The sequence below is a fragment of the Lactuca serriola genome, chromosome 1, assembly GCF_051521515.1.
Source record: "Lactuca serriola cultivar US96UC23 chromosome 1, Lser_US96UC23_V15, whole genome shotgun sequence".
Lineage (NCBI taxonomy): Eukaryota > Viridiplantae > Streptophyta > Magnoliopsida > Asterales > Asteraceae > Lactuca > Lactuca serriola.
In genome coordinates this window covers 28,072,746-28,100,106 of record NC_136408.1, presented here as the reverse complement: position 1 = coordinate 28,100,106, position 27,361 = coordinate 28,072,746, and the positions used below count along the sequence as shown (strand labels likewise).

Below are 27,361 nucleotides of genomic sequence, written 5' to 3'. Positions count from 1 at the left end.
CCCCTTCGGTTGCAACTGGTGCAATGGAGTTCCCTGCATTCGCCGTGATGGTGGAGGCCGCACTTATTGCAACTAGGAAGACTACCGGAGTAGGGTCTTGAAGCATTTGAAGCAGCTGAGGCTGGAGCATGTGGGGTGACTGGAATCGGTGCGGTGACAGCGTTAACTGCCACTGTTTGCTGCCTTTTAGAGGTCTCGGGGCCCTGACGCCCCTTCCTCTTGGGGTTCTTCCCTCTCCTGCCATCACCCTCCTTTTTCTTCTCAGTCTCTATTGGTTTCTCGCATCTTTTGTTGTTGTGATCGTACAGCCTCTTTGCCAATCTCTTCGCACTGTCAAAAGTTTCAGGGTTCGCAGCTATCACATTCCCTTGAATGGGGGATGTCAGTCCCCAAATGAATCGTTCAACCTTCTTCCCTTCCGACGTGATCATACCCGGGCACAATAGGGATAATTCGTTGAATCTCGAGATGTAGGCGTCGATGTTAGCATTCTGCACCGTGAGGTTCCATAGTTCCTGCTCCATCCTTTGAATTTCGCCTCGGGGGCAGTACTCAGCCATTAACATTTCTTTCATTTCTGCCCATGGGATAGAGTTGGCGACAGGAAGTGTCATAGCTTCCACATGTCCATTCCACCAAGTGAGGGCTTGGTCCACGAAAGTGCAGGCCGCGAACTTCACCTTCATCTGCTCGGGGCATTCGCATATCTCAAACACCGACTCTACTTTCTCGATCCATCTCTTCAAGGAAATCACCCCTCCCGTGCCGTTGAAAGTTCGGGGTTTAGCGTTCGCAAAGTCCTTGTAGGTTCACGTTTTAGTGAGCCCTTGGTTCGTCCTGTTGTTCGAACTTCCGGAGCCTTGACCATTGCCTCCTCCGTTGTTCCCTCGGTGAAGTTGTGCCATAGCTGCTGTGACTGCAGCGGACACGGCTGCCTGGAAAGCAGTGGAGTCAACTTCGGGCGGGGTTGGTTCGGGATTTCCGCGAGTAGCTGGGCGAGGCATCTTTCTGTCATGAAACGGAAAGATGTTGAGTGTACGTGGTTTCTGTGAGGTGGCGACCCTACTAACTAGGTGTATGGTACGAACCTAAACATTACTATCATCAAGCATACAATCATAACGTCTCAACACATAACAACTGAGAATATCATAGCAAAACACACAAAAGTTTATTAATATTATCCGTGTTTAGTACAAGAAAATTTGCTCGTAAGAGCATACATAAGTAACACTAATCCGACAGCATAACGGCTCCATGAGTAGTGTAGTCACTTAAACATAGAACCGGAGTACATAACATAGTTCCTAATAACCTACTATGATAAGTCTATCCCTAACCGCGATGAGCTGCGTCAGGAGGTGGTGCCGAGGTCATATGCCGAAATGTTGCGCCAGTAGTTGCGCCATCTCTGCCATGTCTCCAATAACCTCATCCCTCTCATGCTCCGCTTGCACTGCCCGAGCCTCCATAGCATACAGCTGTTGTCGCAGTGCGGCGATCTCAGCTTCGAGGGAACGGTTCTCTCTTGGGGGGTTCGCTGGTGGGGCGGGGTGATCTGGTTGTGTCTCGTCCTCGCATGGCGGGATGGGGTCCTGGTCCCCAGCCTGACCTTCCTCATCGTCACTGTCGATTCCTCCAAATTCGTAATCAGTGTCTACGTATTCGTCGGGTCCGACATCGTGTGCTTCACCTGGATTCTCTCCTGGCTCATCCACAAGCATCCCGTGAGCTACTAAGGCCTGGTGATACTGGATACCCTGCTGCTCCTCCTCAGGCTCCTCCTCCTCCTCTAGCCACCCGTTGTTTCCCTGATTAGGAAAGTAGGGGTCTCCAGGGTGATGAAAACCAGCCATGCTGTCTGCGCGAGCACGTAAATATGCTAACATTATTCCTAGGTTCTATGACTATTGTACAGACCAAGCAAACGTTCTCTTGTTGATGATAAAGGGTATAGTTTTAGGTTCCCTGGTCATCCCAATCTCATCAAGACGTGTGTTAGTTTTACTTTGGAGAGAATGTAGTTGATCAGGCTACATTCACTCCTTGGTATCACTAAGAACAGTCCCGAATTAACCGAGATACCAGTGTTATTGTGTTTGATTCGGCGTTAGGTTCTTATCTCTAATGCAAGCAAGTGTGTTTTATTTACTTGTTTTGTTCAGAGTTATGTTAGTCCCTCTTTTTGGTTTATAGTTGCATATCAATGTATGGCTCGACATGCTAGTTCACTATAAACAAAGCTCTGATACCAACCTGTCACACCCCCGAACCAGACGGCGGAAACGTCCGGGGGCTGTCGTGACTCAATTGAATACCATAACATTGAATATATATGAAACATAACAACATTCGTCACCATGCATTAGTATTGTACAACCAGTAGAGTTTACATGAAATACATTGTTTAAACATTACATTCCACCATAAATTATTCGATTCGTACATAAGTAAACTGCAAGCCATCACTGAATAAGATTTCCTTTGATTCACTGGTTCCCTGAGAATACAAGTATTTTGAAAAACGTCAACATATGAAATGTTGGTGAGTTCATAAGTTGTATTTAAAAAAAAAAAAAACAATGTTTCGTGTCGTTTGAAAACCGCCAGAAAATCCGATATTTTCTGAAAATAGTATAGTCAAAAAGGTGTGAAGATCCATAAGTATGCTTGTTTGTTTTCTATACTTGTAAAATATTGTTTGTTGAAATCATATGTATTCTGAAATTGTATGTATTGAAAACCCTAGGAAAACCCGATGTTTTCCTAATTCTTTGAATTCCATGAAATTTCTTGAAACCATTGCAAGACATGAAGTTATAATTCCAGACGACATTGGATTATTTTTGAGCATGATTATCCGCTACAAACACGCGTTACACAAACGACTAGTCTATAGCAATACTAACGATCCCGAAGGCGTCGTCCGTACTAATCACGTTATCCAACCGTCCTGTAGTCCCACATCCGAAGAGAAGGAGGACACGAAGGCCTCGACGACTCCATTAGCCGGTTGGGGATAAAAAGGTACGAGGGGTCCCAGACCCGCCTCGCAAAAAGGCAGACTCTACTAGCGACACTAAAGGACCCTTGGGGACCAGTAGTCTACAGCCATTGAAAGTCCGGTTACGTCGTGTCGGATTGGTAAAACCCAACACTTCGTAAGATGAAGTCTTTGGGCCTTAAGATCAGGTCGTCGGGCTAGCTAGGCTCAACGAACAAGATTTTACACGTGTGGGGCCCAAAGATAGTGCGTAGACATCTGTGCACATGTATAATGAATTCCGAATCGTTATTTGTATGAATCATAGTATTGTAGTATCATAGTATCGTTGTGTTAGTGGTTTCGGATTTTTATTGGTTCGAGACCGAACCAATTCGTTTAACAACGACTTTTGGTGTTGTAGTGTATTGTATTTTGTCGATAGTTGTAGTACCATTACTTGGTCAAATTGTATGTATTGAATTAGTCATGAAAATTTTCTGTTTTCAGCCCCTCCTTGTTTGTAAAATTTACTTTTTCAACCCTTTATTTAAAATATTTTCCGGTTTGGTCCTTAAATCAATTTTCTTGACATTTTAACACCAAAAATTATTGAAATAAACCTTTTCCAGCATATTTTTCATAGAAAACAGCTTAAGTCCCTGAAATTTCAGTTTTCTCGGTTAATACCCTTCTTTTCGCAATTTTGTCAATTTTGGCCCAAATTGTAAAATTTTTGCAACTTTGGTCCTTTTTAAATTTAAAAATCATTTTAAACCTTTGAAAAGGACTTGGATCACTTATGGTCCACTGTTTTACAGAAAATCACAGTTTTGGCCCTCCAAAACAGAAAAATTCGCATAATGGGCCTCATTGGGCCGAAATTTTCATTTTTAGCCCATTAAGCTTGAAATTCATGTTTTTAATCCTCTAATTGAGTATAATTCCAGAAATAGTTTTATGGAAACTGTTTTGGCACACTTCATCCATCAGAATCTGTGAAATGTCAATTTGGGCCCTTAATTTTGTATTTTTCACATTTTTGGCCCAAAATTTGTGTTTTTAGCTTAAAGAAAATTGTTACTAAACCATTTAGCTATCTTTCTTGAAACACTTTGTATGTAGAAATACATTTCATGCTAAAATCATATAACATAAGTTATATCTCGGTTTTGAGGAGTTTTATGGCTAGATCCAACATTAAAACACATAAAAGCATACATATAAGCATGGAAATCATACAAGGCATATAAACACATATAGATCTACACTTTCACTTGTATTCCCCCCCCCCCCACAAAACTTATAAAAACAGAAAATAGGGGGTATGAAGCTCACCTTGGGTGTTGATTCGGTTTTTGAAGAAAGATTGGAAGAGATGAAGTGATTTTTGGCCTTTGTACTCCTTGATGAAATTTTCGAGTTTATGGGGTTTCTAGAGTGCAAGATCATGATTTTTGCATGGATTAGGAAGAGATTTTTGGTAAATAAGGAATACAAGTCATAGATCCAAGCAAAACCTTACCTTAGATGATGATTTTGTGGAAGAACTTCCTTGAATGCTTCCTAATTTTCGAGATTTTGGATGGAGAAGAGGAAGAAGTCTTGAGTGAATTTTAGAGAGAGTTTGTGAGTGTTTTGTGTGTGTGTGGTGTTGCTCTCGGCCGAGTTCAAGAAGAGAGAGGGAGATGTAGACATGAAGTGATGTGCATGGATACATGGAATGGATTTGCATGGAGATCCACAAGACAATAAGGAGGTGGCACACTAAGGTCAACCCTCTTCTTGGGCTTGAGCTTTTGGGCCGAGAATAATGGAGGAAATGAGGGTGTTTGGGCCTTAAATACTTAAGCCCAATTCTCATGGTTAAGTTGAGTGATTTTTGGTCCATTTAAATTTAAATGTGATTTTTATGACTTGTTAGGGTCAAATTAGGTTAATTATGGTTCATAGTCATTAATTTATTTCATTTTAGGTCCAACATGGCTCACAATATTGAAATAAATAGATGTGAGTCCAATTAGAGCCCAATTAGGGTTCTAAGCCCATGATAGTCCAATTGGAAGCTTATTGGTCCACTTGGATCCAATAAGGAAGTTCTAGTCCAAAATAGACTTAACAAGAACTTCTAGGGTTTTCCAATTGTTTGATGACTACTTGTGGTACTTGTATAATGTATTTGATTGAAGTTTTTGATTCACATTAACTTGAATGTTTAGATTACATGACACAAAATTTCCATTTGTGACATCATCCCCCCGTTAGAGGGAATTTCGTCCCGAAATTCTGTTTGAAAGCTAGATTTGAGAATGCTAGAATAGGTGAGGGTACTTCTGCTTCATTTGATCTTCGCGTTCCCACGTGAATTCTGGCCCACGCTTTGCGTTCCACCGTACCTTCACGATCGGGATGCGGCTCTGCTTAGTACGCTTCACCTCCCTGTCCATGATTTCGATTGGTTCTTCGACGAATAGGAGATTCTCATTGATTTCGATTTCGTCAAGAGGAATGACAAGGGTTTCATCTGATAGGCACTTTTTCAGATTAGAGACATGAAACACGGGGTGTACACCGTTGAGCTCCGCGGGTAGTTGTAGTCTGTATCCTACTGGACCTATTCGGGCGACGATTTCGAAAGGTCCAATGTATCGCGGGTTCAGCTTTCCCCGTTTTCCGAAACGTATAACCCCTTTCCAGGGTGAGACCTTCAACAATACTCGATCACCGACCTGGAATTCTAAGGGCTTTCGCCGTTTATCAGCGTAGCTCTTTTGCCGGTCACGCGATGCTTGTAATCGAGCTTTGATCTGGACAATCTTTTCTGTGGTCTCGCGAATGATTTCCGGTCCCGTTAATGCCCTGTTTGACGTATGTGTTCTTGCTAGCTGGGTGTCACCTACTTCAGCCCAACATAACGGTGATCTACATTTACGCCCGTACAGTGCTTCGAAAGGGGCCACCTTGATGCTCGAATGATAACTATTGTTATATGAAAACTCGATCAACGGTAGGTGGGTATCCCAAGACTTTCCAAAGTCTATCGCACATGCACGAAGCATGTCTTCAAGCGTTTGAATGGTTCATTCGCTCTGACCGTCCGTTTGTGGGTGATACGCAGTGCTCATATCAAGATGAGTTCCCATGGCCTTGTGGAGCGACTGCCAAAAGCGCGACGTGAATCTACTGTCCCTATCCGAGATGATAGATTTTGGCACTCCATGAAGTCTTACAATCTCTCGTAGGTACAAACGCGTCAGTCTCTCCATCTTGTAGGACTCTTTGATTGGTAGGAAATGGGCAGATTTCGTCAGTCGGTCGATTATTACCCATATGGTGTCCAGTCCGTCCGACGTCTTGGGCAGCTTGGTCACGAAATCCATAGAAATCCCCTCCCATTTCCACTCAGGGATTGCCGGTTGCTGTAACAATCCGGAAGGTTTCTGGTATTCCACTTTTACTTTGGCGCACGAAAGGCACTTACCAACATAAGTCGCGATTTCCGCCTTCATGTTAGGTCACCAATAGTGTTGCTTGATGTCCAAATACATCTTGTCTGAACCGGGATGAATGGAGTATCGTGTCTTGTGGGCTTCCTTCATAACGGTCTCTCTAAATCCTCCAATTTTTGGGACCCAAATACGGTTCATGAAGTAGTATACCCCATTCTCTTTGACTTCTAGGTTCTTCTCCATTTCGCGTAATGCCTCGCTAGTTCTATTTTCCGCTTTCATAGCCTCTGACTGGACTGATGCAATTTGAGTGGCCAGATGAGATTGAATGGTTATCGAGTGCGTTTTCGTACGACGGTTTGTGTACTCCTTCCGACTTAATGCATCAGCTACCACGTTGGCCTTGCCTGGGTGGTACTTGATCTCGCATTCATAGTCATTTAGTAATTCCACCCATCGCCGCTGTCTCATGTTCAGCTCCTTTTGATTCAAGATGTGCTGGAGGCTCTTGTGGTCTGTGAAGATGGTGCACTTTGTACCGTACAGGTAGTGCCTTCAAATTTTCAGAGCAAAGACCACGGCTCCCAGTTCTAGGTCATGGGTCGTATAATTTACCTCATGCGTCTTTAGTTGGCGGGACGCATATGCTATCACTCTTCCACGTTGCATGAGAACGCAACCTAGGCCATGATTCGACGCGTCACAGTAGACTACAAAGTCTTTTGTTCCTTCAGGTAGAGATAGCACAGGAGCGCTACAGAGAGCTTGCTTCAAGGTTCGAAACGCAATCTCTTGTCGGTCGGTCCACTTGAACGGCACGCCCTTTTGCGTAAGCAAGGTAAGCGGCTTGGCGATCTTAGAGAAGTTTTGGATGAACCTCCTATAGTAACCTGCTAGGCCTAAGAACTGACGAATTTCTGTGGGCGTAGTCGGAGTTGCCCATCCTTCCACAGCTTTGACCTTAGAAGGGTCCACATGAATTCCGTCTTGGCTAACTACGTGGCCTAGGAAATTCACACTCCGGAGCCAAAACTCACACTTGGAGAGTTTGGCGTAAAGCTTTTCCGTTCGCAGAGTCTCTAAGATTTGTCGGAGATGTTGGCCATGCTCCTCTTTGCTTCGAGAATAGACGAGGATGTCATCGATAAACACAATGACGAAGTTGTCCAGGAACGGTCGACAGATTCGATTCATTAGGTCCATAAATGCGGCAGGTGCATTTGTTAGACCGAAAGGCATTACGACGAATTCATAGTGTCCGTAGCGGGTTCGGAACGCGGTTTTAGGAATATCCTCTTCTCGGACTTTGAGTTGGTGGTATCCGGACCGTAAATCTATTTTAGAAAAATAGCTAGCTCCTTGGAGCTGGTCGAATAGATCATCGATCCGCGGGAGTGGGTAGCGGTTTTTAACCGTGAGTTTATTTAACTCTCTGTAATCGATACACATTCTGAAAGATCCGTCTTTCTTTTTGACGAAGAGCACCGGAGCTCCCCATGGCGAGTAGCTAGGTCGGATAAATCCCTTGTCCAGAAGCTCACTGAGTTGGCTGGATAATTCCTGCATTTCAGCAGGAGCCAATCGATATGGTGATTTAGCGAGAGGAGTTGCTCCTGGAACGAGGTCGATTCGGAACTCAACCTGTCTCTCTGGGGGTACTCCTGGAAGATCTTCGGGAAACACGTCCGAAAATTCACACGCTACTGGAATGTCTTGGATGTTAGTTTCTTCTTTGGTCTTGTCCACTATGTGAGCCAAGAATGCCAAATTGTTCTTTCGCAAGTGTTTTTGTGCTTTGATGCATGAGATGAGACGAAGATTCGTACTGGGTTTGTCTCCGTAAATTACTAGGGTTTCGTGATTTGGGAGACGAAGGCGAACGGCCTTCTCGTGGCACATAATCTCAGCATGGTGGGGGCTTAACCAATCCATGCCGATAATCACGTCGAAACTCCTAATTGATACTGGCATCAGATCTATTCGTAAGACGTGTTGGTTGAGGGTTAGGGTACATCCGATGTAGATCTCCCTAGTGGATTCGGTTTTCCCATTGGCCATTTCCATCGTATAGGTTTCATTTAGCTTCTGAGGTCGTTGTTTTAATAAATGTTTAAACTTTTCGCTTACGAAACTTCGCTCCGCTCCGGTATCAAATAAAATGCATGCATAAGTGTGGTTTAGGAGAAACGTACCGGTCACAACTGCGGGGTCCTGAACTGCATCACTCTGACCCATAGTCAGCATTCTTCCTGCTCCTCTGTTTCCTGAGTTGTTGTTGTTAGGGCAATCTCGACGGAAATGTCCCGTCCTTCCACACCCAAAACAGGTGTGGCTAGGCCCTGCATTGTTGCTGCCGGTATTGGTGTTGTTGTTATTGCGGTAGTTGTTGTTGTTGTTGTTGTTCTGGTTGTTCCCCTGACTCTGGTTCCTAGGAGGGTACGTTCTGCAGAACCTTGCAGTGTGTCCCCTTCGGTTGCAACTGGTGCAATGGAGTTCCCTGCATTCGCCGTGATGGTGGAGGCCGCACTTATTGCAACTAGGAAGACTACCGGAGTAGGGTCTTGAAGCATTTGAAGCAGCTGAGGCTGGAGCATGTGGGGTGACTGGAATCGGTGCGGTGACAGCGTTAACTGCCACTGTTTGCTGCCTTTTAGAGGTCTCGGGGCCCTGACGCCCCTTCCTCTTGGGGTTCTTCCCTCTCCTGCCATCACCCTCCTTTTTCTTCTCAGTCTCTATTGGTTTCTCGCATCTTTTGTTGTTGTGATCGTACAGCCTCTTTGCCAATCTCTTCGCACTGTCAAAAGTTTCAGGGTTCGCAGCTATCACATTCCCTTGAATGGGGGATGTCAGTCCCCAAATGAATCGTTCAACCTTCTTCCCTTCCGACGTGATCATACCCGGGCACAATAGGGATAATTCGTTGAATCTCGAGATGTAGGCGTCGATGTTAGCATTCTGCACCGTGAGGTTCCATAGTTCCTGCTCCATCCTTTGAATTTCGCCTCGGGGGCAGTACTCAGCCATTAACATTTCTTTCATTTCTGCCCATGGGATAGAGTTGGCGACAGGAAGTGTCATAGCTTCCACATGTCCATTCCACCAAGTGAGGGCTTGGTCCACGAAAGTGCAGGCCGCGAACTTCACCTTCATCTGCTCGGGGCATTCGCATATCTCAAACACCGACTCTACTTTCTCGATCCATCTCTTCAAGGAAATCACCCCTCCCGTGCCGTTGAAAGTTCGGGGTTTAGCGTTCGCAAAGTCCTTGTAGGTTCACGTTTTAGTGAGCCCTTGGTTCGTCCTGTTGTTCGAACTTCCGGAGCCTTGACCATTGCCTCCTCCGTTGTTCCCTCGGTGAAGTTGTGCCATAGCTGCTGTGACTGCAGCGGACACGGCTGCCTGGAAAGCAGTGGAGTCAACTTCGGGCGGGGTTGGTTCGGGATTTCCGCGAGTAGCTGGGCGAGGCATCTTTCTGTCATGAAACGGAAAGATGTTGAGTGTACGTGGTTTCTGTGAGGTGGCGACCCTACTAACTAGGTGTATGGTACGAACCTAAACATTACTATCATCAAGCATACAATCATAACGTCTCAACACATAACAACTGAGAATATCATAGCAAAACACACAAAAGTTTATTAATATTATCCGTGTTTAGTACAAGAAAATTTGCTCGTAAGAGCATACATAAGTAACACTAATCCGACAGCATAACGGCTCCATGAGTAGTGTAGTCACTTAAACATAGAACCGGAGTACATAACATAGTTCCTAATAACCTACTATGATAAGTCTATCCCTAACCGCGATGAGCTGCGTCAGGAGGTGGTGCCGAGGTCATATGCCGAAATGTTGCGCCAGTAGTTGCGCCATCTCTGCCATGTCTCCAATAACCTCATCCCTCTCATGCTCCGCTTGCACTGCCCGAGCCTCCATAGCATACAGCTGTTGTCGCAGTGCGGCGATCTCAGCTTCGAGGGAACGGTTCTCTCTTGGGGGGTTCGCTGGTGGGGCGGGGTGATCTGGTTGTGTCTCGTCCTCGCATGGCGGGATGGGGTCCTGGTCCCCAGCCTGACCTTCCTCATCGTCACTGTCGATTCCTCCAAATTCGTAATCAGTGTCTACGTATTCGTCGGGTCCGACATCGTGTGCTTCACCTGGATTCTCTCCTGGCTCATCCACAAGCATCCCGTGAGCTACTAAGGCCTGGTGATACTGGATACCCTGCTGCTCCTCCTCAGGCTCCTCCTCCTCCTCTAGCCACCCGTTGTTTCCCTGATTAGGAAAGTAGGGGTCTCCAGGGTGATGAAAACCAGCCATGCTGTCTGCGCGAGCACGTAAATATGCTAACATTATTCCTAGGTTCTATGACTATTGTACAGACCAAGCAAACGTTCTCTTGTTGATGATAAAGGGTATAGTTTTAGGTTCCCTGGTCATCCCAATCTCATCAAGACGTGTGTTAGTTTTACTTTGGAGAGAATGTAGTTGATCAGGCTACATTCACTCCTTGGTATCACTAAGAACAGTCCCGAATTAACCGAGATACCAGTGTTATTGTGTTTGATTCGGCGTTAGGTTCTTATCTCTAATGCAAGCAAGTGTGTTTTATTTACTTGTTTTGTTCAGAGTTATGTTAGTCCCTCTTTTTGGTTTATAGTTGCATATCAATGTATGGCTCGACATGCTAGTTCACTATAAACAAAGCTCTGATACCAACCTGTCACACCCCCGAACCAGACGGCGGAAACGTCCGGGGGCTGTCGTGACTCAATTGAATACCATAACATTGAATATATATGAAACATAACAACATTCGTCACCATGCATTAGTATTGTACAACCAGTAGAGTTTACATGAAATACATTGTTTAAACATTACATTCCACCATAAATTATTCGATTCGTACATAAGTAAACTGCAAGCCATCACTGAATAAGATTTCCTTTGATTCACTGGTTCCCTGAGAATACAAGTATTTTGAAAAACGTCAACATATGAAATGTTGGTGAGTTCATAAGTTGTATTTAAAAAAAAAAAAAACAATGTTTCGTGTCGTTTGAAAACCGCCAGAAAATCCGATATTTTCTGAAAATAGTATAGTCAAAAAGGTGTGAAGATCCATAAGTATGCTTGTTTGTTTTCTATACTTGTAAAATATTGTTTGTTGAAATCATATGTATTCTGAAATTGTATGTATTGAAAACCCTAGGAAAACCCGATGTTTTCCTAATTCTTTGAATTCCATGAAATTTCTTGAAACCATTGCAAGACATGAAGTTATAATTCCAGACGACATTGGATTATTTTTGAGCATGATTATCCGCTACAAACACGCGTTACACAAACGACTAGTCTATAGCAATACTAACGATCCCGAAGGCGTCGTCCGTACTAATCACGTTATCCAACCGTCCTGTAGTCCCATATCCGAAGAGAAGGAGGACACGAAGGCCTCGACGACTCCATTAGCCGGTTGGGGATAAAAAGGTACGAGGGGTCCCAGACCCGCCTCGCAAAAAGGCAGACTCTACTAGCGACACTAAAGGACCCTTGGGGACCAGTAGTCTACAGCCATTGAAAGTCCGGTTACGTCGTGTCGGATTGGTAAAACCCAACACTTCGTAAGATGAAGTCTTTGGGCCTTAAGATCAGGTCGTCGGGCTAGCTAGGCTCAACGAACAAGATTTTACACGTGTGGGGCCCAAAGATAGTGCGTAGACATCTGTGCACATGTATAATGAATTCCGAATCGTTATTTGTATGAATCATAGTATTGTAGTATCATAGTATCGTTGTGTTAGTGGTTTCGGATTTTTATTGGTTCGAGACCGAACCAATTCGTTTAACAACGACTTTTGGTGTTGTAGTGTATTGTATTTTGTCGATAGTTGTAGTACCATTACTTGGTCAAATTGTATGTATTGAATTAGTCATGAAAATTTTCTGTTTTCAGCCCCTCCTTGTTTGTAAAATTTACTTTTTCAACCCTTTATTTAAAATATTTTCCGGTTTGGTCCTTAAATCAATTTTCTTGACATTTTAACACCAAAAATTATTGAAATAAACCTTTTCCAGCATATTTTTCATAGAAAACAGCTTAAGTCCCTGAAATTTCAGTTTTCTCGGTTAATACCCTTCTTTTCGCAATTTTGTCAATTTTGGCCCAAATTGTAAAATTTTTGCAACTTTGGTCCTTTTTAAATTTAAAAATCATTTTAAACCTTTGAAAAGGACTTGGATCACTTATGGTCCACTGTTTTACAGAAAATCACAGTTTTGGCCCTCCAAAACAGAAAAATTCGCATAATGGGCCTCATTGGGCCGAAATTTTCATTTTTAGCCCATTAAGCTTGAAATTCATGTTTTTAATCCTCTAATTGAGTATAATTCCAGAAATAGTTTTATGGAAACTGTTTTGGCACACTTCATCCATCAGAATCTGTGAAATGTCAATTTGGGCCCTTAATTTTGTATTTTTCACATTTTTGGCCCAAAATTTGTGTTTTTAGCTTAAAGAAAATTGTTACTAAACCATTTAGCTATCTTTCTTGAAACACTTTGTATGTAGAAATACATTTCATGCTAAAATCATATAACATAAGTTATATCTCGGTTTTGAGGAGTTTTATGGCTAGATCCAACATTAAAACACATAAAAGCATACATATAAGCATGGAAATCATACAAGGCATATAAACACATATAGATCTACACTTTCACTTGTATTCCCCCCCCCCCCCCCCACAAAACTCATAAAAACAGAAAATAAGGGGTATGAAGCTCACCTTGGGTGTTGATTCGGTTTTTGAAGAAAGATTGGAAGAGATGAAGTGATTTTTGGCCTTTGTACTCCTTGATGAAATTTTCGAGTTTATGGGGTTTCTAGAGTGCAAGATCATGATTTTTGCATGGATTAGGAAGAGATTTTTGGTAAATAAGGAATACAAGTCATAGATCCAAGCAAAACCTTACCTTAGATGATGATTTTGTGGAAGAACTTCCTTGAATGCTTCCTAATTTTCGAGATTTTGGATGGAGAAGAGGAAGAAGTCTTGAGTGAATTTTAGAGAGAGTTTGTGAGTGTTTTGTGTGTGTGTGGTGTTGCTCTCGGCCGAGTTCAAGAAGAGAGAGGGAGATGTAGACATGAAGTGATGTGCATGGATACATGGAATGGATTTGCATGGAGATCCACAAGACAATAAGGAGGTGGCACACTAAGGTCAACCCTCTTCTTGGGCTTGAGCTTTTGGGCCGAGAATAATGGAGGAAATGAGGGTGTTTGGGCCTTAAATACTTAAGCCCAATTCTCATGGTTAAGTTAAGTGATTTTTGGTCCATTTAAATTTAAATGTGATTTTTATGACTTGTTAGGGTCAAATTAGGTTAATTATGGTTCATAGTCATTAATTTATTTCATTCTAGGTCCAACATGGCTCACAATATTGAAATAAATAGATGTGAGTCCAATTAGAGCCCAATTAGGGTTCTAAGCCCATGATAGTCCAATTGGAAGCTTATTGGTCCACTTGGATCCAATAAGGAAGTTCTAGTCCAAAATAGACTTAACAAGAACTTCTAGGGTTTTCCAATTGTTTGATGACTACTTGTGGTACTTGTATAATGTATTTGATTGAAGTTTTTGATTCACATTAACTTGAATGTTTAGATTACATGACACAAAATTTCCAGTTGTGACATAAAATTTAGCATATCTAATGAAAATGGTGTCAATTCCTCTCTCCCATACTATTTTATTTTTAGGTTCAAGTAGTATTACAACCGCTTGACAACCCTAAACTTAAAAGTACCTCAAGTTTGGAGTTTTTTTTAGGGGAATCTCCAAGAGGAGCTGCGACGAACCTCATTCGTTCCTCTTTTCCGTCGGAGTGTAATAGGTCTGCTAACATGGTCCGCCGATATGGATTTTCAAACCAACACAAACGTGGGGTGGTCGACATTTGAGCCAAAATGAATTTTCCGATAGTGAGGGTGTAGTGGTGGTTGTTGGAGTACTCGTCGGAGTTGTCGACAAAATTAAGACGTGGGAGTCGGAGGTGGAAGAACGATTGAGGGAAGAAGAAAGGTTAGAGGGGAATAGTGTTGACCATTTTAATTCTAAGACTTTATAAATACATTTTAATAACTATAAATACTTCTAGCTCACATGATAAGTTGTATGGTTTGGGAGTGAGAGGTCAAGGGTTCAAGACCCTTCCCTTTATTTTCTCCTAAAAATATGATTTTTTAAATTGCAAATGAAGAAAATGTCATGTCGACTGCCATGTCAGCCCAACAATCCACTTGACGCGCCACCTCAGCAGTAACCTGCTGAAAAGGTAAAAAAAAATGATAAAATGATTACAATAGTTGGTTTTCTATCCATTTTTATTCATGAAACTAATTTATAACCCGTGAGAATCATAGTTATAAAATTAATTAAATTTTCATATTAAAAATTTAAAATTATTAATCAATTATTTTAAATAAATTATTATTTAAGAGGTATTTTTTTAGTTATATAAAATTATAATAGTTGATTTAAATAAATACATGAAATTATATCACCTTATAATCTATACTAATTGTATTTTATTTTTTAATCTAATGTCATTAATTTAATATAATTAGAGTGAAAAAATTTAAAATTTGAAATTTAAAATGGAGAATCAATTATTAATTTAATATAATTAGACTGTGAAATTTTAAATTTTAAATTTTAAATTGATAATTAATAGGTTGACAAGTGGAATGATAGATGACATATAATATTAATAAGAAGTTTTAACAGTATAACATTTGTCAATATGAGAATAAGCCTATTTATTTATTGGATTAAAGATATTTAATTTAAGATTAGATCTTAAATTTCACCAAAACCACTTTTTTTAAAGATTTTTTTTTTATTTAACCAAAGTTCATATGAGATTGGTTTGCTCCTCTTCATAGGGATTGCATTTAATATGTAGCAAGCGGCTAACATGACTTCTCCTAAAACCTTCATTCAAACCGGAGTAACATAACATCAAGTTAAACCTTTACTTTAAAATTCGATTGTTTTCATGTTCGCTACCGTTGTATAGTGGTGTATATAGTGTCGTAGTCTCATGAATAATACCGACTAATCGGAACTATGAGTGATCCATATATTGTCATCTCCTATTAGTTATAAGATATTTAATTAACCAAAGATTGGGAATGATTAACCAAAGGCACCATGTATTTCTTATTAACGAAAGATGGAAAACAGTGAAAGCCACAAAGGTTACAATGCACTATGTATAAAATGGCTATTTTTTTTTCCTTTTTCCTAAAAATGGTCATCATGTTACTTTTGTAAGCATACATTTTTTTTTATGTGTACTGATGTCTAAATCTAGAATTAACCCATTGAGAATGGTCAATTGTATAGAATAGTCAAAATTCAGAATCATTTCATTGAAAATCTATATTATGTTCAGTTTTGTCAAATAGAAATAAAATGAAAATATAATTTATTTATTTATTTTCCTTTAAATTTTGATTTTTTTCATTTTCGATAGCATTTTATTGTGGTGTATGTAATGTTGTGATCTCATTAATAATATCGACTAACTGAAAGTATGAGTGATCCATATATTTCCATCTCCTCTTAGTTATAGATATTTAATTAACAAATTTTGCTATAATTCGATCTTATATTTTTTAGAATTCTAAACTATTCCAAAGGGAAAAATAATAAATGCACATAACAAAAACATGGAAAATCACTAACAAAAGGCACCATGCCAAAGATGGAAAAACAATGAAGTCAGAAAGGTTACCCTCTCTCTCTCTCTCTCTCTCTCTCTCTCTCTCTCTCTCTCTCTCTCTCTCTCTCTCTCTCTCTCTCTCTCTCTCTCTCTCTCTCTCTCTCTCTCTCTCTCTCTCTCTCTCTCTCTCTCTCTCTCTCTCTCTCTCTCTCTCTCTCTCTCTCTCTCTCTCTCTCTCTCTCTCTCTCTCTCTCTCTCTCTCTCTCTCTCTCTCTCTCTCTCTCTTATTATTTTTGTATCCATAAAAGTTTTTCATGTGTATTTGATGTCAAAATCTAGAAAATACATTGAGAATGGTCAATTATTTGGAATAGTCAAAATCTAGAAATTAACCTTGAAAACCTGTATTATGTCCAGTTTTGTGAAATAAAAACTAGTTGTGAGACCTGAGACCTATGTATTAAATGATTAATTTTAGAGTAAATTACACGATTGGTCCTTATGGTTTGGGGTAATTTTCGTATTTGGTCAATAACTTATTTTTTTTAACTCGGAAGGTCCCTAATGTTTGTTTTTGTTACGCATTTGGTCCCTGCTTTTCGTTTTTGTTTCGCGCTTGGTCTGTGTCTTACCTAAAAAGACTATTATTTAAATAGGGAAAAATGATATGGTAGGTAGGGTAATGTGAGGGGGTTGGGATTGGGGTGTGTTTATTTAAATAAGTTAAAAAATCAAGGGCAAAATAGTATTTTTAGGTGAGACAGGGACCAGACGCGTAACAAAAACAAACAGTAGGGACCTTCCAAGTTAAAAAATAAGTTAGGGACCAAACACGCAAATTACCCTAAACCATAGGGACCATTCGTGTAATTTACTCTTTCAGATCACAACATTACATACACCACAATAAAATGCTATCGAACAGGAAAAAAATCAAAATTCAAAGGAAAATAAATAAATAAATTATATTTTCATTTTATTTCTATTTGACAAAACTGAACATAATATAGATTTTTAATGAAATGATTCTGAATTTTGACTATTCTATATAATTGACTATTCTCAATGGGTTAATTCTAGATTTAGACATCAGTACACATTAAAAAAAATGTATGCTTACAAAAGTAACATGATGACCATTTTTAATAAAAGGAAAAAAAATAGCCATTTTATACATAGTGCATTGTAACCTTTGTGGCTTTCACTGTTTTCCATCTTTCGTTAATAAGTATAAATATAAAAAAATAATAAATAAATAATAAATAAATAATTAAGATGAAATATGATTATTATTTTTTTTTTTTTAGAAGGCAAAACAATCCAACGAATGTGAGTAGTTTTTGACTTTTTATTAAAATCTGCACCGTTGCCATGGTCTTCTCTAAAAAACATAACCCTGGGCCACACATGACGTTACGGTCAATCTCTGACATTTTCGCCACCCAAGATTTCTACACGTGTAAACCGATTACTGGTTTCAACCTTTGACTGCAGATAGACGAGCAAGGATATTTTGGTCATTTTACTAGATAGCACCCACCGCATCAACTCTTTGACTCTCTTCCATCCCTAATTAAATTACCCCTTTCTCCATCGAAACCACTGTCCATTGTTTTGATCAATGTTTTTGATCTGATATGGCTGTTGAGCTCATGAATTCCATCAGAATCAATAGTTTCAATGGTAAAATGGAAGAAATCGCCGTCCGTGAAGCCGGCGCCGCTGGGCTTAAGAGCCTTGAGAATCTAATCGGATTACTTTCATCCCAATCCCACCATGAACCGTCGTACTCCGCCGGTACTAGCGATGCTTCTTCAACCACCGATTACGTAGCTGTCGCCGATGTCGCTGTCACTAAGTTTAAGAAATTCATCTCTCTTCTCGATCGGACTTCCACTGGTCACGCCCGATTCCGACGTGGACCTGTTTCGAATCCACCTGTTGTATTAGAGAAAAAGTCGGCATTCACTCCGACGGCGGGAAATAGCAGCCAGCAATACAATCAGACGGTTGTAGCGGCGGCGGAGAAGGTAAATTCTTCTACGGCACCGATTCAGCAGCGGTTTCCCCAAATCCATCTGGCGAAATCGGGATCCTTTGATAGGAAGGATGTTCCTACCAACACCATCAATTTCGCCGCCGCTGCAGCCTCTCCGGCGAATTCGTTTATGTCATCGTTGACCGGAGACACCGATGGGTTACAACCGTCGATGTCTTCTGGATTTCAGATCACGAACCTTTCACAGGTTTCTTCCGCGGGCCAGCCGAATATGTCGACTTCTTCTTTCAAAAGGAAATGTAACTCGGTGGATGATTCTCACACAAAATGCACTAATTCTTCCGGTCGTTGCCATTGTTCCAAAAAGAGGTACTAAACTCCGATCTCCTTTTAAACATACAACTTCTAACCACGATTGTCTCAATCTGGGTGTTACAGTATGCTATTTCATTAATTGGATTTAACCTTTACACTTGAATTTTTTTTTATAGGAAATCAAGGATGAAGAGGGTCGTGAGAGTGCCGGCGATAAGCATGAAGATGGCTGATATACCGCCGGACGATTATTCTTGGAGGAAGTACGGCCAAAAGCCGATTAAAGGGTCGCCACATCCAAGGTAAATATTTCTAGTTTCTAGTGTATATCGGAGAAGATCTTGACTCAGCCTAGTCAACTCATTGATTCCTACTCACTCACTCATTGACCACCTCACCGAGTCTTAACTCGGGCTAATTAAATTAAATATTGTCATTAACATTATTAGCCTTGGACAATGGAGCCTACCCAAAAGCCAAAAGTCAGACAGTTTGATTAATGGTGACTGTAGAGGGGTAGTTTCGGAAATTGACTTATATTTGTTGCTTGGACTTTATATTTATTGAAATTTTAAATTGAAGATCTCAAAAATATCCTCAATCACAAGAATATCAGGTAAATATTTATGGCAACAACCATATAAATAAATAACTAAAAGTCAATGGTATCAAAAATGTCAACTCCAACTCTTGTGTAATACAGCAAGATAAACTCTTATATTTAACTTAAAAATATTTTGCATTTATTACAACATATATTCCAACCATCAATTATTTAACACATATGCTACATATTTAGTTATCAAGATTTTCCAGATTTCACTTCTACTTTAATATATTCTAATTAGCTTGTATTGATTATTGTGGATTTTAGGGGTTATTATAAATGTAGCAGTTTAAGAGGTTGTCCTGCAAGAAAACACGTGGAAAGAGCTTTAGATGATCCAACGATGCTAATTGTGACTTATGAAAGCGAACACAATCATTCCCTTAATGTGAAAGACTCATCTGCAACTATAATTTTTGAATCTTCTTGATTTGGATTTTTCAAAAAAAAAAAAAAACGTACAAATTAAAATTTCGAACCCTTTAAGGGATGTAATGTAAGTGTGTTAATGGTGCCCAATTGTCAACAAGGAAGCTTGCATTTCACTATCTTTGAGTCAATCCTTTTGTAATCTTTATATGTTGTTTGAAATTGAAAGAGTGAAGGAAAAGTTAAAATCATGGAAGATGAGGAAATAGGTTTGTGGATTGGGTGGGAATTCAGCCAAATTGCAATTATTTAATAAAAAAAAGAAAAGTAAGGTTTACTTTGGTTTGTTGACTTGTTCTAGAAGGCAAAAGGAATAGTTTATTTCACAAAATTAAAAGTAATAAAGATATTAAGTTTCTTTTTCTTTTTTAATAAATAAAATAAAGAATTGGTCAATTTGGATATAACAAGTATGAATAAATCCTTTTTGGTGTGTTTTAGCTGATAAATCAATCATCATTCAACATATATTACTTTTTTTAAGACTTAAGCTTGATCCCCACTTGATGTATTATTATAAATGGATAATGCCCCTTCTTTATAAGGAATCAATGAAATAAATCGGTTGTGGATTAGGTGTTCTAAATTTGGCCTAGACCAAAACCACAAGTAGTGAATTAAAAATCATTAGTCTTAATTTTAATTCTACAAATTATTAGAATTTTTGTTTCACGTCTCATCTGTCCCATGTTCATCACGTGATAGGTAAATCACAGAACATCAACTAAAAAGTAAACTTGTAGATTTAAATCCAAGATATAAAATTTAGGACTTTAATAATTATAGCCATTTACTTTAACTACAAAACACAAAATGTTCTAACAATGATACATTCAGTAACATGCATGAGATTGTGAATTATATTATGAAATCGCAATATGATATACCAAAAATCTGGTATTCATAAGTCATATCTATACACCCAATTTACTTAAGGCATAGCATGTGCCCACATTTCTGGCACCTAATCCTATTAATTGACCAATCCTCATGGACATTTCTTATTATTGCCCCGAAATACAGAGCACATACGTGCTACCTTACAAATGAGCTAAAATTTATATTATATGTAATTTGCACTATTTGTCCACAATTGTAATTATTTTAAACACACAAACTTAACAATGTCACACTAATGCCTTGTCAGGAGTTTTACTTACTGTTAATGCACATATGCAAGAACAATTTGCAAGCGATGGTAATATTCAAGATAAATTATATCGGATGAAAGAGTCTAGTTTTGTTGTAACTTGTTAATATATTCATGTTGTGTTGTTATACATACATTTGTGGATACCATTTTTGTTAAAATTGGGGTGTTAAAGAAATAGGCTTTGACCATTACAATGCAATAAAAGAATCATGTTTATCTATCATATAAGAAAAAAATGAATTGTTTTATCAAGAAATCGATTTGATTGATTTTTGTTCTTGTCGAATAGTGTTTGTGGTGGAATAAACCAAGGGATTGATAGAATGGTATTATAACTAGTTTACATTACATGTTATTATCAAGAAATCTCCACAAGGGATTGTTCTTGTCACTGGAGGGAGAGACTTTTGTCAATAATAAGTTTTTACTTTTATATATTTGCAAAAATAGCTTTGAACTTATATTAGCAACCAAAATTTTAAAACAATGGTATTATAACTAGTTTACATTACATGTTATTATATTATATTCGAACATACATTATATTAATGACCAAACATATATGTTCAATTTTAATAACTAAAGTTCTAAAACTTTGATAAATTTCAACCACAAGATTTGAATAAACTATCCTAAAGTTATGATAAAAGCTAAAGGTCACTTTACAAAGCAATGTGTAATTAAAAATACATTTACATATTCTTTGGTTTAAATTCAAATTAAAGATTTAATCTGACTTAATTAAATAACCTCTTTACAAGTCGGGCTCACTTAAATTAACTTTTGAAACAAAACCCCAAAATTTAAATTGATCTTCGATCTTGCACATCTACCAAAAGTTTAATATTTTTCAAGTTTTAATTTAACTTTCAAGTCTCAAGTATAAATGCTTTTTGATAGGTCAAATATTCTTTTAAATATACTAAAGCTTATATAATCAATCTTGTTAGAAGTGATAAAGAACTAAGCAGCAATAAAATACAGTGAAATATAATTCTAAGCATTTTTTTATAAATGCTTTGTATTTGTATAAACAAACCTAATTGTCTCAAAATAAGCGTAAAGTGTAGTTAACATCAAATTTTCAGCTTTGTTTTTCTTGTATTTCTCCATATACGAATCTCTCAAAGTGGAAGTGCGGAAACTGTGGTTGGTTTCTTGAAGTATTATTCTTTATTCTATTTGTAATGTTAATAAAGTAAGCAATCAACTAGGAACACTTGATTTATGGTAAAAAAAACAATCGGAAAGAACACTCCATTTTTTTACAGCTATATAAGTAAAACTAACGTGAAGCTAGAAAATAGTAATTAATTACAAAGTTAAGGCCAAAAGTGGATTTTGAAGTCAATTGCTCCAAAAAGCATTTGCCTTGTTCCTACTAAAAACCATAAAAAGGAACAATCAACAACGTTTTCAAATAAATCGTCACTTAAAAGAGGTGTTTCTCCAAAAACGACCTCATTCGGAATCTCCACAACACCAAAAGCCCTACATAAATGATCAACGCGGCCTGATTGATACGAGTGACGTCAAGCCAGGAGACCACTTGGAGAAGTTTATTAGTAACTGGAAGTACAACAACAACCCACTTAAAAACATTTGCCATATTTTAGCCGCCACCTCACAACACCAAAGAACATGATCAACATCTTTTATAGCTTTTGAACATTTAATCTCTTGTAATTGAAGGGTTACAAATGTTAAAGTGTTTGATAAAAAACAGGAATGAAAAAGATAAAAAAAATAGTGTCGAATTATCCCTATATATAAGAAATAATAAAAGAGTCCTAATCTAAAGAAAAGTCATGTCCCAGGTTTAGGTTTTGAGTGTGTCGATCTTTCGGCAAAGGAAGGTGCTTTGGGTGCAACGATGTTTTCCTGCAAGGGTAGCGAAATGTCTTGTCCGGTTTGGGGAGTGGATACCCTAGGTTGTTTGGTATTGGAATCTTAGCTCTTGTAAGCTTAGGAGGATAGTGGTAGAGCAGTAAGGTTTTAAGATGGTTCAAAATCCATCGATTACGAGGTTGGCAGTAGGGGTGTCGAACGGGTAAAATTTTCGGGTTTCGGGTAGAACGGGTCGGGTAGAATGGATATTTCCTTAAGAAAATAATACCCGATACCCGACCTATATTGTAATTCGGGTTTTCGGGTTTTGGGTATTCGGGTTTGAGGTCGGGTCGGGTAATCATCGGGTATACCCAAAAATTTCTTAAATGACATTTATTGATATTTTTTTTACATGTTGGTTGGTTTAATAAAAAATTGGGTAGGAAAATACTCAATACAATTAACAAGTACATCTATAATAACAATACAAATAATTATAATATGTTATGTACTTTTTTAATTCCATTACGTGCGATAGAGAGACTGAGAATCGTGATGACGGTTCAAGACTTTAGCTTCAGCGTCGTATTCCCTTTGCAAGTTTGCGTTGACTGTCGAGCCGTCGTTCATAAGAAGGAAACGAAGAGTTTTGTTTTATTTGAAGTGTGCATATGTGATTGCATTGTATATTTGGTATTATTTAAAAAACGAATTCGGGTATTCGGGTGTACCCGAAAATAAATATTCATACCTAAAACCCGACCTATATTATTATCGGGTTAACCTATTACCCGAATGTTCATACCCGTTACCCGTTCTACCCGACCCATTCTACCCGAATTCGGAACGGGTCGGGTGGGTAGAACGGGTTTCAGGTTTTTTCGACAGGCCTAGTTGGCAGAGTGCAGTTGAATCCAAGTAGGGGGAGAACTGTTTGGATTAATGAGAATAATTCCAGGCGTGAAACAAGGACGAGTTTCATACCCTAGGCAAGTGGAGAGCCAATTCTCCTTGCGGTATAGATTGAGGTTTGTACAAGGAATGATGATTCAGGTTATCTTGCCCGGATACGTGAAGCATCAATAGTGACGCATTATGGATATGTGAATAGGTTCATTTTAAGGGTTGTGTTAGAGCCTCTATGTTTGTTCTTGTATGATAAAGGTTTTGGGGTTCAAAGCATGACCCAAACACATGATTGGGGTATAGCCAGATGAGGTTTCGACTCATGTTGATTATGGTTTGGTATGGTAGATGGATGGCAAGACCATGGGTTGGTCCCATGGCTGTTGTGGAAGTGTTATAAGTCTATGATGAGAGTCGTAGCATTCACTAAGATGAGTTAGACCATTGCAGGAGTTGTTGTTGGACTGTAGGCGGATCACAACGCATGCATGGGTCAAGTCGGACTGTTATTTATGGTTGACCACTCCTTGTTGGGATTGAGGAATGTTAGAGTTGTGACGTTATATTAGGCTTGTATAGCTCTTAGATGAGGGAGACCCATGAGCAAGGCCTATTTGGTTATGTTAGATTTGGGTGGGATCAGTGGCCGAGGCTCGTTTAGTTATAATAGTGTGGGTGAGACCCATGGGCAAGGCCCAGTTTGGTTAGGTTAACATGGGTGAGCAAACCTCATGCATTCAAGATAAGCTTAGGGCATGAGGTGTTAGTTGTAAGTCTCAGATCAATGTTGGAGTGATGGAAAGATCATTGTAACATGTAATCTTAAGTGTTCTAGCGGATTAGGTAGTATCTCGGTAGATCGTGAAGTAGTAAGTGCATGAATCATGAGGGTGGGACCCAATAGTGAATGGATTAGTTGATGTGTTAGATCATGTTTAGTGTGGGGGAAACTATGTGATCAATGGATTGGATACGGTTGGTAAATAGGCTAGGGTAGCCTTTATCAGTTAGACTCTTGGGCGGAGTCTCGTGGTGCGACCAAGCATGAAATTGTCAGTCTCAACAGACGGTTGAGGATTCTGCATCCAAGTTTAGTAAAAGCTTAGCATGGAATAAGAAGATCTCGGATAGATCGAATAAATATTCAATTATCGGGATGTGAGTTATATATTGGTTTGACACTTAGGGGTGAGACTCGCGTTAGGAGTCACCCTTGTTTTCAAATGAAAAGTTCTACAACGATGAATGGTTAGGGATTTTGTTTTCCAGTTATCAGCAAGATAATTTAGGGTCGGAAGAGTTTCATGTGGTTTGGGTTGCGACCTGGAGTCATATTAGCTGTGTTTTGGAATGGTGAAGTCTGTATGGAAGTCAGACAAGGTATTACGTTTCCAGATTTCGGACAGAGTAGTGATAGTTACTCTTCATTGGTTAAAGTTAGTGGGTCAAGGTTCATTTCTTCGGCCGAATAAGAGATTTATGCTAAGAATGGGCTTTGATAGCAGTATTAGAAGACGACCGATTGTAAGAGATGACTTTTTAGTTTAAATAGGAGCTCAGGTTGTTCGGGCAGGGTTTACCAGTGTAGCAGAGAGGGTAGTGGGGGATGATTTCGAGGATGAAATCTAATTTAAGCGGGGGAGAGTTGTAACACCCATTTTTGAGGATGGGTAGATTTAGGGTTTCAAGGTGTCAAAAGGCCTATTTTTGGATAAAATCGAGTGACATGACGTGATAAGGGTAAATACAAGAAATGTATTCAGGACCAATCTCATGGCGTGAGACATAAGGTCTCACGACGTGAGAACTGCTGCAACCTAAACCCATGATCTTTTAGGGCTCGTAGTTAAGCCCCTCTAAGTCATTTTTAGGGTTCATTATATGTCTCCAAGATCTTTTTACCTCAGAAAAACCCTAGTCCTAATTCCTTGGTTGATTCTTGGCCTTTTGGAGCACTTCTTGACTTGAAGAAGAAGAGAAGAAGGAGAAGAAGGTGTTCTATTGGTGGAGCTTGCAAGTAAACATCATCATCATCATATCATTTTGTTTATGGACCTTTGTAAGTGTAAAAGACTCAAAATTTATTGATTAAAGTGGTTAGATCTAAGTTAGTGTCCCATGTTTTTCATGTTTAAGCAAGTTTGAATGGAAGGAACACATAGAGTTGGCAACTTTATGCTTTGTATCCCTTGAGTATGGTAATGTTCCGATCTAGGAGTTGGTTGAGGATCGGGTTCATGCATATGAGTTTTGGTGAAATTTCTTCATGTTTGACCAAGAATGGATAAAGGACATGTATGAGGCATGCATGTCCATAAAGTAATCATTTTTATGGACCTTTGGAGTCCACTTTAGTTTGTGGAAAAGTTAGAGTGAAATGTTTAATGGATTAAGGACTTAAATCCTTGGATTTTGGCGTCAGACTGTAATCACGACGTGAGACACAAGGTCTCACAACTTGAGACTAAAAGAACCCGTTTTTGCCAAGATTTTTTGGGCTCACGACGTGACAGAAGGATGTTCACGTTGTGAGGTCAGCTCAAAGGAATTTCCATGACGGAGTTGGCTGAGTCGGGTCGAGATGAGTTGGAATCGGACCGAGTGGACTCTCATAATGTGGCCAAGGGTTGGTCATGATGTGAGGCTTGATAGTTGGCATTGTGTGTTGTTGACTTTGACCGTTGACTTTTGACATTGGTTGACTTTTGGTTAAGATGGTTGGTTTTAGTGTGTAGACTAAGGTTTGACCTTGTATGTTGTGATAAGAGTGCTGTAGCATCGGTTGTGAGGCCTTAAGCTGTGGGTTAGCTGATTCATGAGTTAGTTGAGTCTCCTCACTATACTCATGGGTCGAAGGCACCAATGCCGACTCACTGGAATGTGTTATGTAAGATGCTAGTTGTTTTTGTGACTCTTGCATTGATGTGTTGGGCTTGGCCCATTAGCATGCATGTAGGGTTGGGCCCATTTGCATGAGTGGGTTGGGCCTATTGTATGTTGGGTTAGCCCCATTATATGTCGGGCTAGGCCCATTTGTATGTGGGGATGGGTCTATTGATTAATAAGGGATCGGCCCATTATTATGGGTTGCGCCCAATATGAGGGCAATGCCCGATGATATGTATGGTATATGGTATTTTGAAGAACTCAATAAACTTTGTGCTTACAGTTTCATGTTTATGGCTTCAAGTACTTTCAGTTTCAAAAGGAATGGCCTGACGTGACTGCACAACATCTCCCAAAGTTTATTCTGCATTTGGCTATTTGTGATTTTTACTCTGATGTTTAAATACTATATTTCACCTTGAATGGTTTTGGGAACAAATTGTTTTATGTATTATTGTTTTAAAAATGAAAAATATACTATGAATTTTTGGGACATTACAGATGCCCTGATAAACGAAATTGGATAAATGTGTGGATGTTTTAATTACTGATACTTAATTTTCATGTAATTTCAAATATTTCCATGTATTTTCAGAAATAAGAATATAACCTATAAACCTACAACAACCGGTAATATTAGTGTTTTTTTTAACAACCACAACAAGTTCAATGGTAAAAGTATACAAAAAACACATTAATGGGTAAATATGAACATTAAATAAAGTAGGTTACCCTTATACATCATTAACCCTTTATGAATGGAGAAATTAAATATCCTCCTACATTTTATTCCTACAAATTCTCTTACCCATTTAGATGATAACATGTGTCATATTAGTATACTAAAATATCAGTAAATGAGCGTTAAATGTTACACATGTCACCATTTAATTGGGTAGGACGATTTGTAGAAATAAAATGTAGGAGGATATTTAGAGGGTGTTTGGGATTCCTTTTTAATTATCTTTTTGATTTTTAATTTTTTCAGAAAGTTAAAAATTACTAAAAGTTGTTTGGTAAATTAAAAAGATCTTTTGAAATCAACTTTTAGTCAAGAAGGAAAAGTTGGCTA

The 27,361-nt window shown here is 39.1% G+C and overlaps 1 protein-coding gene across 1 annotated transcript; it reads left to right on the top strand.

The window, feature by feature from the left end:
- Positions 1-17,727: 17,727 nt before the first annotated feature.
- Positions 17,728-19,705, top strand: LOC145079194 (putative WRKY transcription factor 15). The gene is made up of 3 exons (XM_079023098.1): positions 17,728-18,532; positions 18,655-18,780; positions 19,353-19,705. The coding sequence occupies exons 1-3, from the start codon at positions 17,802-17,804 to the stop codon at positions 19,513-19,515; spliced, it is 1,020 nt and encodes a 339-aa protein (XP_078879224.1). The 5' UTR covers positions 17,728-17,801; the 3' UTR covers positions 19,516-19,705.
- Positions 19,706-27,361: the final 7,656 nt, after the last annotated feature.